Raw genomic sequence first — 17,500 nt, 5'->3', positions numbered from 1 at the left:
CAGAGACAGAGTCTGCTCGATGGCGTCCCGGGTGAGGTAGTCCAGGTTCACCTGAGGAAAGACAATGACAAACACACGCACAGGACATTGAGTTTGGGGAGGATAAAAACACTACAACATACAGGACACTTTGCACTGAGGAAGATCACATCTGTAGTCAGAACATTTTACAACAATTTAATTATGATTAGCCAGATGTAATTAAGGTTTTTTAAACTTATTCCCTTCTTTTGAATACCCTTGAGGGCCTGTTGTTTTTTGTGTGTGCATCATAGACTTCCCAAGAGCAACAGCAACCACACCTGAGTGTACAATTGAATTCTCCGTTTCAAGAATACAGGATGTTGGCTGCAACCTGATATTGAGTTCTTAGACATTGCCTTGAAGCAAACGTATTCCGGACGTGAGAATTTAATCCCCTTTGCACAGAGAACCCTTGCTATCACCTAAATTGTAATAACCAAGTCTGTTCAATGACTTGAGGCTGTTGGTTGGTAATGTCATGGCATGGATAGGCTACAAAAAACAAAAACTAAAGCAAAGAAGCACACATCCACGTTTAGAAACGCACCTCTTTTGGCGATTCACATTTAACAAACTCCTCGTAGATGGCCCTGGCCTTGGAGCGGAGTTTATTTGACGACTTGATCTGCCGGAGCTCCTCACAGGCGATCCAGAACTCCAGGTTCTCCTCACAGTACTCCGACTTCATGAAGACGTGAAACGCTATCCGGCCATCTGGAAGAGGAAGAAGAGCAAGCACAGTTTAGACCTTAACCCCTTAGCACAGAGTTTCTGTCAAACACTTATTGACACCAAAATGGTAATGACGTCTTGATCTGTTACTGAAGACTTTCTACATTGTCAATGTTGTTATGATGTAGTTGGGTGCTTTCAGCAAAGAGTGAATAGGCCTGTTGACAAGCCCATCTGCATTAATAGGCTACACTCATTGAGGATGTTAATTTATTCTCAGGTGACATTCCAAAAGAGACACTAAGCCGAGATGCGGTTGAAAGATAAACACACCCATGTCATGTCTATCATTCATCAGGGTCATGGTTTCCAAATAGATACAGTGGTAACTTATTTTTCATAATGAAGTTTCAAGCTTCAAAAATAGGTCCAGTTGATTAGCAATTAAAGCTAAACTCCTTGGATAATCTTATCTTGCAGGAAGTGTGGCACAAACACCTTGTGCACACAAGGTACAGAGTGAGATCATTTACATGATATAAAAATGTGTCACTCACATTTACAACGGTACTCTTTAATAGAAAAATGTTTCATTAACCTGTACTTCAAAGGGAAATTATTTACATCATGTCATAAAAGATGTGTCACTCACATCTGCTGCCCAGTAGTTTGTCCATCGACTCCGCCCACTGGTCCAGTTCCTCCACTGTTGGCCTGTGCAATGGAAACATTCGAGAGATAAGAACAAGATAAGGTGTGTACTGAATTGCATCATTGCCTTTATAACATACCACAGGACCTTACCACATCACACACACACACACACACACACACACACACACACACACACACACACACACACACACACACACACACACACACACACACACACACACACACACACACACACACACACACACACACACACACACACACACACACACACACACACACACACACACACACACAGCTAAAAATACACTGACATTTTGAGCAATGTAAAAGGAATTCAGCTTTGCTCTGTGTTCAATAGACTCAGGCCAGTGACAGTTCTCATTTCAGTGTCAAGCAAGTGGAATTATCTGGAGTGTGAAGATCATGAGATGCTTCACATCGCATGCAAAAGACTCACGGAATCAAACTCATCTAAGTGTGACATCCTCAGAGTTGTATAAAGTAGAAATACAAATGTAATTACAAGATTTGTGGTGTGATATTACAAAGTTGAAACTATGTGTCGTAATTACATCTGTAAGAGTACTTCTATTTCTACTTCATACAACTCTGAATGTCCTCAAGCTCCAACAATAGCCTACATCGAGTAAATTAGTTAGGTTGAAGCTCCAACAATATGCCCAGTAGGCCTATCTTAGCTGGTTTGACTAGCGCAACCTCACCTGGAGGTATGGCAATCCTCACAGTGTCACAACTTGGCAAATGCAATTTCTATGTGTTTGCCTTTTATGGTTGTTTTTTTCCCATTCTGTGTGTGTGCGTGTATGCGTGTGCATGTGCATGTGCACGTGTACATATGCACGTGCACGTGTTCATATATACGTGTCTGTGTGCGTGCATGCATGCAGTCTTGTGTGTTTGACTTACGCGGTTGGTCTTTTCCGTTGCGAGTTCTTCAGTAAATAGCTGAGCTGACTCCTCCAGCTCTTGCTTCTGATGCAAAACAACAAAAGACAGGAGTATTAAATCACCATACACAGACAGTAGAGTAAAACATGGTAGAGTTAAACACTAGAGACAGAAGAGTTAAAACATACTACAGTAGAGTTAAAACACAGTAGAGTTAAACCCTGGAGACAGGAGAGTGAAAACACAATGTCTTAACCCTAGTCAATTATTGTATATTTTCTTGAAAAGTTAAAATTACTTTTTGTTGTTCTTTTTTTAAAGCGTTGATACAGTTATTTGGGTTTATTTATATTAAATTAATCATGGAATTATAATTTCAAACAATTCAATATACGACAAATTCAAGATGAGGGAAAAGTGCATTCTGGAGTCCTACCTTAAAACAAGTCACAATTAAGCTAAAAAAGGACTTACTTTTTGACTTTCTTGTCCATGTGTGTGTTAGCTGTATGTGTCTTGGTGCTCATGATGGCTGTGATGTCTCTGAGGCACAGCGTGGGCTCTCTCATCTCTTTACTACTGCTGCTGAGGCTGTAATCAGCTGTTCTGATCTGATCTGACTGCTGCCTTGCGCTCTGCACGCCGCCTACTTAAGCACTCCCGCTGTCTGTCTCTACGTCAACAGGGTTGGGCCGACCACATCCGCCAAGTGGATTGGCTGGCGGGCTGGTGACTCTTTTTACAAATGTTTACTTTGCTTGGTGTGTGTGGAGTCGAGCACGGACACAGTGTGCTCGTGCACACACTCACACACACACCCACACACACACTCACACACACACACACACACACACACACACACACACACACACACACACACACACACACACACACACACACACACACACACACACACACACACACACACACACACACACACACACACACACACACACACACACACACACACACACACACACACACACACAGTGGAGTGGAGTGGAGGGTTTGTAGTCAATCATAATTTTACCAAGACATGGTCGGTCTTACCCGAAGGAATTGACTATCTGTCGAGCTCCCTGGCCGGGGTGAGATAGTGGGCCGACCGAAAATAGACTGTTCACAGAGGAAGGGGATGTATGTGCATGTGCGTGTGCATGTGCGTGTGTGTGTGTGTGTGCGTGTGCGTGTGCGTGCGCGTGTGTGTGTGTGTTTGTGCATGCGTGTGTGTGTGTAGTGACTGTGACTGTGTGGGGGTGTGTGTGTGGTATGTGTCTTGCAACTCTGTCTGTGTCCTTAAAGGAAAGGCCTGTGTGTATACAGTATTCAGCCATTGAAGTATCTGCAAACGTTCCCTTTTGTGATGTTGCCGTAGCCCCTTCATGCGCGCCGTACCTCCAGTGGCACACTGTAATAGCCATTAACTACCATAGCACTACAATACTATGGCACAACACAGGTCCTTTAGTAATGCACCACAACTTGGTCATTGCCATACTGGTAACAACAAATTTATAAAGCCACGTCTTAAGGGTTAATGAGAACAACAAACTGTCTTTGATCTGCATTTCAAAACAGCAGCACAACACATTCTGTTCTTTTCTTCTGTTTTTTTCAACTATACCTTGGTATACGCCTGTTTTAAGTCAACACAACTGAATTTAAGTCAATATCGGATGTACTGTACTTCATTAGACAAACACTACACACCATGGACATACACCTCCAGGACATGCACTAAGCACTACACAAGGCACGTACAACACACACAACACACACACACACACACGCACGCACGCACGCACGCACGCACGCACGCACGCACGCACGCACACACACACACACACACACACACACACACACACACACACACATACACACACACACACACACACACACACACACACACACACACACACACACACACACACACACACACACACACACACAGATCACAGCATTTGGAATATGATGTCTGGGGTACTGGGTTACTGCAAGAGGCCTACACACACACACACACACACACACACACACACACACACACACACACACACACACACACACACACACACACACACACACACACACACACACACACACACACACACACACACACACACACACACACACACACACACACACAAACATGCATGCCTCGTGCCTGTCTAATATAAATAGTACATACGCCTCGTGGCGGTCCAGTATAAATAGTACACACATCGTGGACACACATCTCGTGTCTGTCCTATATGGAAAGTTCAGAGGAGTAGATGTGTGCACATCCCACCCGATGGGCCAGGTGCAGGACAATGAGAGTAAATCCAAGTGAAAAGAGAAATGACACTTTGCCTGATGAAGACCTGAAGGTCGAAACGTTGCTTGATTAAATACACAATAGACAAGCAGTGTTGCGGACTTCTCTTTTCACTTGTCCTATATGGAAACTATGGACACACACCTAGAGGCTATAAAACGGCACACACATCTGATGCCCAGTATACTTCATTGGATAAACGCTACACCCATCTGATTTGCAGTCTATTTTATTTCATAAACAGTACACACATACAGTACAGTAGTATACTTCATTCAACAAACAATGCTTACACATATGGACACTATCTAGAGGGCATTCTTTATATAGTGCAACTGTGTAGTGTACCACATAAAGCACAGGCACCGCACATATGGGGGCAAGGGTTCGAGTCGGACTTTATCCTTACCCAGCCCTACACCACCTTTCTCTCCCACTTCCTTTCCTTTCACATCTTCACGTATTTGTCATAATTAGATATGCACTGTCCAGGATGGTGGCCAGAGTAGTTATTGCAACTATTCTGCTCATTGAAACGGTTTGAAATATTTGTGACTGGGTAGCATTAATTCTGAAAAGAAACAGCTAAAACATTGCACAGTGCATCTTTAAGGTGTGAAAAGTACAAAAATACATAAATTACAAAAAGAAACAATACACCTGACGTATGGTAGGCTATACGTAATTTCAATAAGCACTGCATTGGATGCACACTTACGGCAGGCTGTTTGTTAAATACTGTACCACACATATCAGATGTACTGCATACTTCATTCAGTGCGAACTAGTTCTCACCATGCACACACACCTGCAGACATGATGAAATCTCGATCTCCTGCATATAAGCAAATAGGAATGTGGCCAGTCATCCGACCTGTTTGAGTTCCTCAAATGCATATTTTACTTTGTGCTATTTTCGCATCACTGTAGGTCTATAAATGGACACCCACAGGGCCTAATGAACGCTTGGCTGCATTTCATGGCTTGTCTACTTGTTTTTGACAGACATACCAGATAGGCGCGCACTTCACAGGTTTCAGCCGCTTTCGCTTTGCTGTGTTTTAGAGGTGGCACCTATTTTGGGGTTTTTCAGATGGCGAGATTAAGGTCTGAGGCTTTTGTTGTGTCTGGCAATGGAGGCCAGTGCATATTTGTCTGTGTGTGTGTGTGTGTGTGTGTGTGTGTGTGTGTGTGTGTGTGTGTGTGTGTGTGTGTGTGTGTGTGTGTGTGTGTGTGTGTGTGTGTGTGTGTGTGTGTGTGTGTGTGTGTGTGTGTGTGTGTGTGTTTGTGTGTGTGTGTGTGACTGTGTGTGTGTCTGTGACTTCGTGTGTGTGTGTGTGTGTGTGTGTGTGTGTGTGTGTGTGTGTGTGTGTGTGTGCGCGTGTGTGTGCGTGTATGTGTGTGTGTGTGTATGTGCGTGTGAGTGCGTACGTGTGTGTGTGTTGTCTCGATGCGTGCGTGCGTGCGTGTGTATGCGTCTCAGTGCGTGTGTGCATGTGTGTGTTTGTCTCAGACAGTGTATGTGTGAGAGGGGAGGGGACATGTCGGGTTTGGCAGTGGAAAATATGCGTATTTGCATGATGAATGATGTACATGCAAACGCCTATTTGAATGTGCACATCTATTGCGGCATCGTGCTGTACGGGCTGATTTTCATAGATTGTTTGGCTTATCTCACTGTGGCTCTAAAACTGATCTTGGTGAAACAGTATATGAGCCACTGCTCCAGACCACAGGAAAGCAGCAGGTCTGTGTCATCTATCTGCTAAAAAGTATTGTCAGAAATGACACAAAATGTGTGTGCTCAGGGACAGCCCATTTGAATGTGTGTGCTCAGGGACAACACATATTGTGTCAGTGGTTAGATGTGTGAAAGGGGTAATAATAGTGTAAAAACAAGGAATCAAAGAAATAAAAACAATTTTTGTGTAATATTCAAACCACAGTCCTGGTTTGTGATGAGATTTTGGTTACATTGTAAATTTAAAATATATTTACGATAAGAATTATTAATCCACAAAATGTGTCAAACACAGCATTTTCACTGAATAATACACATGTTGTGTCATATTCCACACACTATGTGTTAAAATCACAAAAATGACACATTCCACATTAAATTGTTGCCAAGGTGTGGTGTGTGCACCCTGCTCTAACCCTCTGGCCTATAAGTGTGGCCTGCACACCCATGGAGACCCGGGTTTGAATCCGGCTATTTACTGATTGCATTTAGGCTACTATTGCTCATAGGCGTTGTGCGGTGGTGGGTGTACCCCACTCAAAGCAAGTATGGGGAAATAGTCCTAAAAATATCTCAAACCTGTCTGTCACCTGTGGAAATGTCACTTGCATTGTAAATCTTGTATATGTCACCATGCTTCTGGTCACGTTTTGAGTTTCAGATTCCCACAATGTTTATATACGTTATATTGCATTGTTGGGACTCCGTTCAAGAAAGAATGAGGAAATATTCCAAGACGCAGCCTCTCCTGTGCCACCTGCCAAACACTGTATTTGCTGATGTTGAGATCTCATATGCATTGTGCTGTGGTGGGTGTACCCCATTAAAATCAAGTGGGGGAAATAGTCCTAAAAATATCTCAAACCTGTGTCACCTGTGGATATGTCACCTGTTTACCTTTCAGCTGTCATACGTGTATACCGGATGTACTGGTGCTTTCCTGCCTAAATGGTTGTTCTACATTCTCACAGATCTCACAGCGCTCTTGCACTCATTTTCTATTTCTCTCCTTCTCTTTATGCATGTTTATCTCTTATAGTTCTGATCACATTTTGTTTCAAATTACCATGCATCTTGTATTGTACATCTTGTATATGTCACCGTGCTTCCAGTCACGTTTTATGTTTCAGATTCCCACAATGTTTATGTAGGCTATGCGTTATATTGCATTGTGGGGACTATGTTCAAGAAAGAATGAGGAAATATTCAGACATCTGCCATACACTGTATCTGCTGATGTTGAGATCTCATTGGCGTTGTGCTGTGGTGGGTGTACCCCATTAAAAGCAAGTATGGGGAAATAGTTCTGAAAATATCTCACCTGTGGAAATGTTACTTGTTTACCTGTCAGTTGTCATACGTGTATACCGATTGGTGCTTACCTGCCTGAGTAGCCCGTTGTGTTCTACATTCTCACAGATGAGATCTCTCTTGCACTCCTTCTCTATTTCTCTCTTGCTCTCTCTCTCTCTCTCTCTCTCTTGCTCTCTCTCTCTCTCTCTCTCTCTCTCTCTCTCTCTCTCTCTCTCTCTCTCTCTCTCTCTCTTTTGCAGTTTTCAGTCTTGCACTGATCTTGGTGAAACAGCCTCTTCACTGCTTACACAATGGCTTCTTGTGTTCACACAACCGGCCTTGCGTCACGCTGGGTGGCTTGTGTCACCTGGCTTTCACCACCCGACTCTCTACGCAGTCGTGATGCTGTTGGTCTTGAGAGATCGATGTCATCAGTGGCCCTCTAAAATACAATAAAATGGTCAACCGTTTCCCTCTAAGGCACATTTCAATGGCCAGCCATTCCGCATCCTTAGATTTAACTCCTGGTACTTCTGGCTCTTAACCCATTGATGTTGGATGCTGTGTATACGCCTGCAGCGACATAGGCTTATAAGATTTGAGATTATTTTAAAATATTAATTGTTTATTAAAATGTTGTTATGTTAGAACTAAATGAACACATTCTAGTGCATGCAAGAGGAGGGTCTTAGCTTTTAAATGCAACTCATGTCATGCTTTTATTTGCCTCGGAGGCTGAGATATTTAGGTTTTTATAGGCTCAGGGCACCTTTTCCCAAAAAGGGCTTAGGCATTAGCAAGGTTTTTGCAGTTGCTTTAGGCTAAAATGGGTTAAATCACCACAAACTATCCACCTCTTCTCAGCCCTTATTTGTAACTCTTAAACTCTTAAAAAGTTAGAGGCATTGTTGACGATGAGTCATCCAAGAGTACAAGAAGCTTCTCACACACACACGCACGCGCACGCACACACACACACACACACACACACACACACACACACACACACACACAAAGCAACTTGGAGGGGCAAATGGGTCATTTGTGCTGAGCCCAGAGCAATGGGGTTCTGAATGAATCATATATATAATAAAGTAAATAATACTGTATTTATTTACATATATAACATAATAAATTGTAATTGAAAATACATCATATTGTGTGTATTGTGTGTAGATGATTTTGTCCAGGACTGGCCAAGGTCAGCTGCCTGCACTGCACACACATTTAAATACACAAACACACACACATGCACACGCACCGAGACACACGCATGCATCGAGACAACACACACACACACACACACACACACACACACACACACACACACACACACACACACACACACACACACACACACACACACACACACACACACACACACACACACACACACACAAATCGATGTCCCTCATGCCTTTTTTATGGGGATATTCCCTTCCTAGAATATTCTACAGAGTACAGTGTGCCTTTGCATCAGTTTGCATCAGTTGCTCTCTCTTACGCAAACACAACGCTGTAAAGATGTATTTCCCTGGTCACAGTCCAGCACAGTACAATCTAGTCCAGCCGTCCTCTCCTGCTTACGCAAACGCAAAGTTGTAAAGATGAATTTCCCCGCTCACTGGCCAGCGCAGTCCAAAACAGTCGTCCTCTCTTGTTTTTATCTGGCTGGAATTGGCCGAGCCCTGTCAAACAGTGTGTGTGTGTGTGTGTGTGTGTGTGTGTGTGTGTGTGTGTGTGTGTGTGTGTGTGTGTGTGTGTGTGTGTGTGTGAGTGTGTTGCTGTGTGTGTGTGTGTGTGTGTGTGTGTGTGTGTGTGTGTGTGTGTGTGTGTGTGTGTGTGTGTGTGTGTGTGTGTGTGTGTGTGTGTGTGTGTGCGTGTGTGTTTGGCGGGGGGAGCCCCAGCAGTCAGGTTGTGTCCTACACTTGGATTCCTCAGTGACCCAAGAGGACAAGGAGTCCACGACTCGCTTGCTTGCTCACTGGTCTGTCTGGCAGGTCAAGTGTTGGCACTGGCCTGCCAGGGGCCTAAGATAGGCCAGTGACTGCATGTACAGTCTGGGGAAAGACCCGAGTCACTGATGGGAACTGAGAGCAGTATAGTTACTGCCAATGTTATTGTGCCGTCACTGCCAATGTTATTGTTATTGAGCGAGAAGTGGGATGGGGTTTTCATGCTTGCCTAGTTCAGGACGCATGCTACAGTATTTACACGTGCTATAGTCTGACACATAATAATAATGAAAATAATAATAATAATAATAATTATTATTATTATTATTATTATTATAATCATAATAATAATGCATAGGTTTTACATGGCACTTTTCATAATACTTTAAAGTTGCTTTATAGACGAAAAGCATGTAAAATGTCAATGAAAGGCACAGTAAAATGACCTTTTGTTTGTGTTGACATTGAATGTTTATACTGTATGGAAGCTAATATCTTGTACCACATTCTTCACATAATCTAGAATATCTGTACAGAACTTTTCAATCCCATGTCTACTGCCTTCAGTGAATTCAATTTTTAAAAGTAAATTTGGAACATGTGACCCCCAAGAGTTCATTACTGACCATTTCATTTACTGAGGGCTGCTCATCACTGACAGGACAGGGTGTTTGAATGTATGTGTTAAAATGTGTATGTTTTTGTTTTCCTATTTATCTATTGTTTTTTCTTTCCTTTAGGTTTTGTGTTTCATTTTCTACTCTTTTTATTTATACTATCTATTCATTGACTGATGGAGACTGGGACCACAAACTGAATTGCCCTTCATGGGACTAATAAAGTAATCTGAATCTGAATCAATATTGTTTACTATTTCGCCACTTACTGTATTTCGCCATTTACATCATATGTAGGAGTGATAGAAGGAAGATACAATGACATTTTGTCGCCATTAGTGTGAATGCGAATGTGTGTGTGAATGTGAATGTCTATATGGCAGCTACATATTGTAAATGTGTACTCAGACACAGTTTTGTTGACACTACGTATTCCATGGAACTAGCTGTGCCACAGCCCTACATGACTGACAGGATAATTTACTTAAGTAAAACCAGATCACCCCCATACTGTTTAGTGCTTCACCACTTAAGTCCTGTAAGTGTGCGGCAATACAAAGAAGATGTTCCCACCCTCGCCTACTTCCAGTAACCAAGAGCAGGGTTGCCAGATAAGACATGATTTGAAGTCAAAATTAATGGTCAGAAATCACCTGGAGGCACTAAATTCCACCCAAATTTGAACTAAATTCTATTGATCTCTATGGCCATACCTCTGTAGTAAAATACACTCAATAGGGTTATTTTCTTTTTCTTACCTATAGATTGCCACCCTAAACAATCAAATTGGTAGGAACCCTTCCACTCTGGCAACCCTGACCAGCTGGCCATGATTATATATGAAGTGAAACAGCAGTGCAGAGGTTTCAGAAAATCCCTATCGTCTGCCAACCCAAGTATTGTGAAAACACTTCCTCTCACTGGAAGAATTAAATGTAATCATAGCCATCTTTGGACCTAATTCACAGAGTACACGAAAACAATTTATGAAAACCATTTTGTGGGTCTCCTGTCAGTATTTCCAAGGAGACGTAGGGAAGTAGAGCGACTTGATTTTCCGTGTGTCCACTTCACACAGGCTGGGTATAGGGCCTGTGTGACAAGACGGCAGCTGTCTCAAATGCCAGCTTCCTCTTTTCAAAACACAACGGAATTTTTCGAAAATGCTTCATCGGAATTTGTCACATCTCTTGTGACAAACCCAACCATGAAGTTTCCAAATGAGTCCCCACTCCAGTGGCCCCACGTGACGTCCTCACCCTATAAGCCATGTCCAGTAATTGATGACAGAGTCCAAATACATTTCAAAATAAATTAAATTTTATTCATAATAATTACATCTGATACGTAGAAACACAGCAAAAACACTAGAGTAGTCAGCAGCCAACCAGAGGCTGCGTACAGCATAATAAATAGATCTACATTCATGTACAAGGAGGAATCGCATCGTGTCTCTATAAGTCTCTCCACCAAAATCAACATGTCAAATATTTTGTCGTATTTGGCAGCAGGACTACTTAACTGATCCACACCTCAGTTTTTAAATAATAATAATATTGATGACACTTTAGTGTCCAGTCGTTAAAGTGTGTGCACTTTATAGCCAAAACAGAAACAGATTTCACACTCACTCACACACTGACATCAGTGAAACACCTTCTCTACAACCTATATACTTCTCTACTACAGTACATCTACCATCACGACAGAGGGACCACACAGTCCTGTATTCTTTTCTCTCAGTCTTAGTCAAAGTCATTGTGCACCTCAATAAGAGAAACAAAAAAGTGACAGTGTTTGGCAAGATTGACGTTTCGAAAGAGTAGTTTTTCTTTATAAAGCAAATAGAGGGTAATGAGGAATTGCAGTGTTTGAATCACATACCACCTATGCTCTTGAGCAAGGCACCTAACCTCACACTGCTCCGGGAGTCTTACCAAATACCCTGTAACCTATAACTGTATGTCACTTGGGATGGAAGTGTCCGCAAAGTGCAATAGAATGCGGTGTAATGCTGGGAATATAGGCTGAAGCAGGAGATCTGAGTCTGAGACTGTGTGTGTGTGTGTGTGTGCGTGCGTGCGTGCGTGCGTGCAAATGTGTGTGTGTGTGTGTGTGTGTGTGTGTGTGTGTGTGTGTGTGTGTGTGTGTGTGTGTGTGTGTGTGTGTGTGTGTGTGTGTGTGTGTGTGTGTGTGTGTGTGTGTGTGTGTGTGTGTGTGTGTGTGGAGCTGAGCTGTGGAAAGCCACCGGAAGTGCTGTAGAAACGCTGCTCCTCGTCACTATCAGCAGCGACAGGAAACACCTCTTGCAAAGACGGACATCACCCCCCCCCACCCACCACCACTACCACTAGCACTAGCATTAGCATGTGCTACAGCCTCCAGTGCTAAAGCTTGCAGACACAGGCAGAGCATGTCTTCAGTGTTTACCTCCTTTAACACTTCAAGCGCGCAGGCTGAAATGTGTTTGAAAGATTCCCTCCCATTCACTACCCGTCTAACCAAACACATAGTCCGAATTTTTGAAAGATTCATTACACACTTTGACCACATACAGTTGGATGAGAGTGGCATTGCTTGGTTCCCTACATCATCCATTATGTTGGAGTGGGAAATGTCATATTGAGCTGCACTGTGCTGTGGAGCTGACAGACAGATGGTGCTGCCCACGTCCACTGGCTGGTGTTGCCCTGCCGGAGCCAGTTCAGTTCCCCTGCCAGAGCCGGCTCAGTGATCACAGTGGAGCCGACTCAGTGTCCAATTGAAACTGTCTGATCTTCTAGTCCCTTGTTGTCAACGTCTGACCTATGGAGCCAGTTCTGGGTCCAGGCCAGCAGTCCAGGCCTTTAGGCAGCAAAGAAACGGCCAGTTCTCCACGCTGCCCTGTCAGGATGACAGTTGTCCATCAGCCGGGCCAGATGAGCTGGGTTTCACCAGAGTCTTACGGGAGACACTGAGGAACAAGATGCCTGACAGCACTCTGTGTGGTCATCAGTGAAGAATGTGTCAACGGCTATGCTGTCAACAGCAGGGAACAGCTATACAATCAACCGAATGCAGCGACGGTCATTCAGTCAACTTGTGTTATGCTGTATGTGGCACTGCCAGTCTTTCAGTCATACAGTGTTCCATTTGACGGTCTCCTATTGGCTCGTCCCAGTGTACAAGACCCACTGCCTGAGCTGAAGATTCGGTTCTTGTTTTGGGCCAACCAAGGCAGCTGCTCTACCAGGCTTTTTGTCCTGCCCGGCTAGAGATAGCCCAGCTACGGGACCTCTGGGCCCCATTCTGGGTCTCCCTGGATTAGAATCCTGCACCATCACCACCTTCCCGCCCCCAAGCGTGTGTCACTCATCCACCACCGGTGGCACTGGAGGAGGAGTGGAGGTATAGCGGTGGCTTGTCTGTCGAGGTGAAGGTGTGGAAGTAAAGAGGTGGCTCTGTCTCTCATCAGGGGACTGTGGAGGTGTAGGGATGTGGGGTGGCTCGACTGTGTGATAGTGCCATTCCACGCCCACCCCCCACGACATCTGAGTCCGTCTTGTCCCTATCAGGGGACGGTAGAGGTGTGTGTATGTGGGGTGTTTGGACTATCTCTCATCCCGGTGCAGGTGTGTGGGGCGGCATTTCTGTGTAGTAGTGCCCAGTAGCACTACCACCACCCCCACCCCATCCCAGTGTAACTGAGTCTATCTGCGCAAGTTCGGCACTCAGGGCTCAAACCAGTCAACACTCCAGTTTGGGCATAAGAGGCACAGCACAGTACTGCTGAGCTAAAGGTCCAGACCGATAGCTTAGCGCTACTGATAAGTGTATGAGGCTTTGGGAGGGACATTCTCCCACCGAACCCTAAGAACCAGCACTTCCAGTGTCAAAACGCTCTCCCCAAGTCATGTCTTTGTGGTCCATAGCAAGTGGCAGTGGAGATGCGGAGGTAAGGGAGGGAGGCTTCATCATGGCAGTAGTGATGGCTAGCGGCCTGCGTCATCCATCTTGCAAAGTGTCGTCCTGTCTGTTCTGTTGTGTTCTGTCAGCATCAGCAGAGTTCTGGAATTCTTAGAAACCCAACAGCTGTCCAGTTCACTTTGCTGACGTCTCGGTTTGTTGTTGTTTTCTAGCAGGGTATGAGAGGAGAGGAAGAGAGAGGAGGTGGGTTACGTGTAGGCTATCGGGGGATGTTTAGCTGTCGTGCTGCGTGGAGTCTGCTGCGAGGTTTTCCAGTAGGGTGCGGTACATGTCGGAGCGTATGAAGCGCGGGTACGAGTCTCTCTCCATCAGGCCGTACACGATCCTCTGAGCCTCGTCGAAGCTGTTCAACGTCGGGTTCTTCACATTCCTCTTAATCTGCTCTCTCGTCTGGTAGTCAATATTTATCTGAATGACAGGGGGGGGAAGAAGAATGCGCAAAGACATGCACGCACACACACACACACACACACACACACACACACACACACACACACACACACACACACACACACACACACACACACACACATGAAGACACATATAAGCACATTGAGGATTCTTCATCTTGGTTTATTTGTGACATGACACATTTGCTGTTCGCCACTATTGGTTGCTATTTAGTAATTTTATGTGGACATGTAGCGGGAATATGCAGAGGTGTCAAAAGTAAAAGAAAAAGTTAAAAAAAAGAAACACAGTTTCCTTCCAACAGAAGTAACTTATCTGAGTAACCAGTAGACCTGTGTACTTGTCTTACAATTAGCTAACTCTGCACTGGTTGGATCAAGTTTGTGATGGGTCCTTGTTAGGTTTCCAGTGTTTTTCAGTAATAACATAGTCTATCTCTCTCATTAGGTACACTGGAGTAAATGATGTAATAGCTATGTAATGTCATGTGCCAGTGTTGTAATTACACCACAAAAGTACTTTTACTTTTACTTTTGACACCTCTGGAAATATGATGCAGAGTAGTATGCAGTGAGAGCATTTCTGCCCTACAAAGCAAAAAGGCAGTAACTGCGCAGAGCTCAAAACTGAGTCAGTTGACTTTAAAATGATGCTGCAATCCAGTATAAGTGGTTTTTGGGATATTACTGATATGTGACAGTTTTGTTACTTTATATTACCACCCTTTTTCCAAATCAATCATTTTATTTATCTGTAGACTTTGATATATATGGCATTAAATTATAGTTAGTCATTTTAAACAGCAATGCAGTTACTGCCTTTTTGTTTTGTAGGGCAGATTGGGCGTATGATGCATTTGCTATAGTACCTCTTTCGGGGACTCTGCCTTGACAAACTGCTCGTAGATCTTCTTGGCCCTGGAGGACATCCTGAAGGAGGATTTCATCTTCTTGTACTCTTCACATGTCAGCCAGAACTCAATATTCTCATCGCTGAACTCTGACCTCAGGTAGGTGCGGAATGTCGCCAGGCCGTCTGGTGTTGAAAACCAAAGAAATTAAATGAACAGATTGGACATATTAGATAAGAGCTTTTTCACAAATTAGACAAAACTTTTGAACACATTACAGTTTTACAGTTAAACACAAAGAGTTTAGCTGTTGAAGTGTTGGGCACTGTGTGCACTGTGCTCTGCAGTGCTGGACAGTGCCTACATATTGCAGTGTTAATTCAACCCAGAGTACAAACAACACTAAGTGTTAATGTCCCCTCTCTAAGCGCTGAAATGACAGTGTCAATGTTACTGTTTGCAAACTGTAAATATGCTGCGTTTGACTTAGAATGAAATGTTTGTCTCATCTTGTCTGTCATGCAGTCGCTGCAACTGTAAAACCCATGACATTGGACCCTTTTTTGATTCATTCGCGGCACATTTTTTGCTTTACACAATTATTTGCTCCACTGCACTAGCACGTAGGGCTCCTGACAACTTGGAGAAGCTTCTTGAACTTTTTTGAACAAACTCTCCCTTGGCCCGAGGGCTTCTTAACGCCCCCTTGGGGTCTGTAGAGACCCTGTTGAGAAACACTGATTTAGACTTACATTTCGATTCCAGAAGTCGCTCTAGAGACTGGGCCCATTGTTGGGTGTCTTCTAAAGTTAGCCTCCTGTGAAGACGAGAGAGAGAGAGAGAGAGAGAGAGAGAGAGAGAGAGAGAGAGAGAGAGAGAGAGAGAGAGGGAAAAGGGGGTGGATGAGCGTCTTTGATTGCACGGATATAATTAGTTTAACTGCCAAATGACATTTAAGCATTACGCTCTGGGCTCTAAAAGAAGCCTAAATGTGTCCGGGTAAAAGTAAACCACAGGAGCGACTTCACCGAGGGTCTTTTCTCTTTTCTCACGGCACCAAGTTTCTTTTCTCTGTTTATTACAGCAGTTTGGTCCTTGTGCCTTGTGAGGTCGGCTGATTAAAGCGTGAGAATGGCCGTCCTTGTTCACGGCTGTCAGTGTCGCCAGTCGCATTTGACAAGCCAAATATTTGAATGAATTTTACTGGCAACATAAGATTACAGTATCCTGGCCGCTGCACCGCACCGCCACACAAATGCACATGCTCATGTCATGCACATGTATACACATACGCATACACACACATACACATGCACATGCACATACACATACACACATACAGCACAGCACATAGACATAAACATATCCCTCTTGGTGGCTATGTATGACGTCATGTCATCACCACTGGAAAACCACAGTGACAAGCAAAAAGATGAAGTTGTATTCTGGTGGCACTTACGTCTCCGGGGTCGATGAGGAGTGTGAGAACATGCACTGCAGCCGACACATGAAGGTCTTTCCACTGTTGAGGAAATAGATATATCATTACATTAAATTACATTACATGATATTACATTACACTTAGCTGCCGCTTTTATCCAAAGTGACTTACAGATATTACAGGGTATTGACTACAGTCCCTGGAGAAGAGTGGGAATAGGTGCCTTGCTCAAGGGCATTTCAGCCATGGAGGGAGGAAGTGATTGGCAAGGGTGGGGATTGAACCTGCAACCCTGTGATCTACAGCCCAACTCCCTAACCACTACACCACAGCTGTCCTCACAGAGGAAACAGGGTAGAGTCACGCGCAGGCTAAAACGGACATTTCATGGTTTGTACAGAATTGATCATCTTCGCATCATTACGTTCTACTCTGAGTATAGCAGTGAATGGATGCTTAATTGTACATCTGAATTCAAAAGGAAAGGACCGCACTCCTACACCAGTCACTGTGCGAAGTCCGCTGCCCTGTTGTCTTGACCTGTTTCAATGTCGGGCTAGAGTAATGTGCTTTCCTTTTGAATGGTTTCCACATTTCACATCTGAAGGGACCAAAAGTGAAGTGACCTATTA

The 17,500-nt window shown here is 44.0% G+C and overlaps 2 protein-coding genes across 2 annotated transcripts in view; both read right to left on the bottom strand.

Moving 5' to 3' along the window:
- Window positions 1-2,890, bottom strand: part of LOC134450245 (regulator of G-protein signaling 2-like) — a 5,034-nt gene extending 2,144 nt beyond the window's left edge. The window contains exons 1-5 of the mRNA XM_063200095.1: window positions 2,755-2,890; window positions 2,299-2,364; window positions 1,349-1,410; window positions 572-738; window positions 1-51 (exon numbers count right to left, since the gene is read on the bottom strand). The exon at window positions 1-51 is cut by the window's left edge and continues 2,144 nt beyond it. Coding sequence (XP_063056165.1) covers window positions 1-51; window positions 572-738; window positions 1,349-1,410; window positions 2,299-2,364; window positions 2,755-2,849 — 441 coding nt within the window. The 5' untranslated portion in view covers window positions 2,850-2,890. The remainder of the gene's footprint in view (window positions 52-571; window positions 739-1,348; window positions 1,411-2,298; window positions 2,365-2,754) is intronic.
- An 11,147-nt stretch (window positions 2,891-14,037) lies between these two features.
- LOC134450838 (regulator of G-protein signaling 13-like) overlaps window positions 14,038-17,500 on the bottom strand; it is a 4,253-nt gene continuing 790 nt past the window's right edge. Inside the window, exons 2-5 of the mRNA XM_063200844.1 lie at window positions 16,887-16,949; window positions 16,180-16,244; window positions 15,446-15,612; window positions 14,038-14,574 (exon numbers count right to left, since the gene is read on the bottom strand). Coding sequence (XP_063056914.1) covers window positions 14,380-14,574; window positions 15,446-15,612; window positions 16,180-16,244; window positions 16,887-16,949 — 490 coding nt within the window. The 3' untranslated portion in view covers window positions 14,038-14,379. The remainder of the gene's footprint in view (window positions 14,575-15,445; window positions 15,613-16,179; window positions 16,245-16,886; window positions 16,950-17,500) is intronic.

Source organism: Engraulis encrasicolus, chromosome 6, assembly GCF_034702125.1.
Source record: "Engraulis encrasicolus isolate BLACKSEA-1 chromosome 6, IST_EnEncr_1.0, whole genome shotgun sequence".
NCBI classification, from domain to species: domain Eukaryota; kingdom Metazoa; phylum Chordata; class Actinopteri; order Clupeiformes; family Engraulidae; genus Engraulis; species Engraulis encrasicolus.
The sequence above is the reverse complement of the archived record's forward strand: the minus strand, read 5'-3'. Positions and strand labels throughout refer to the sequence as shown.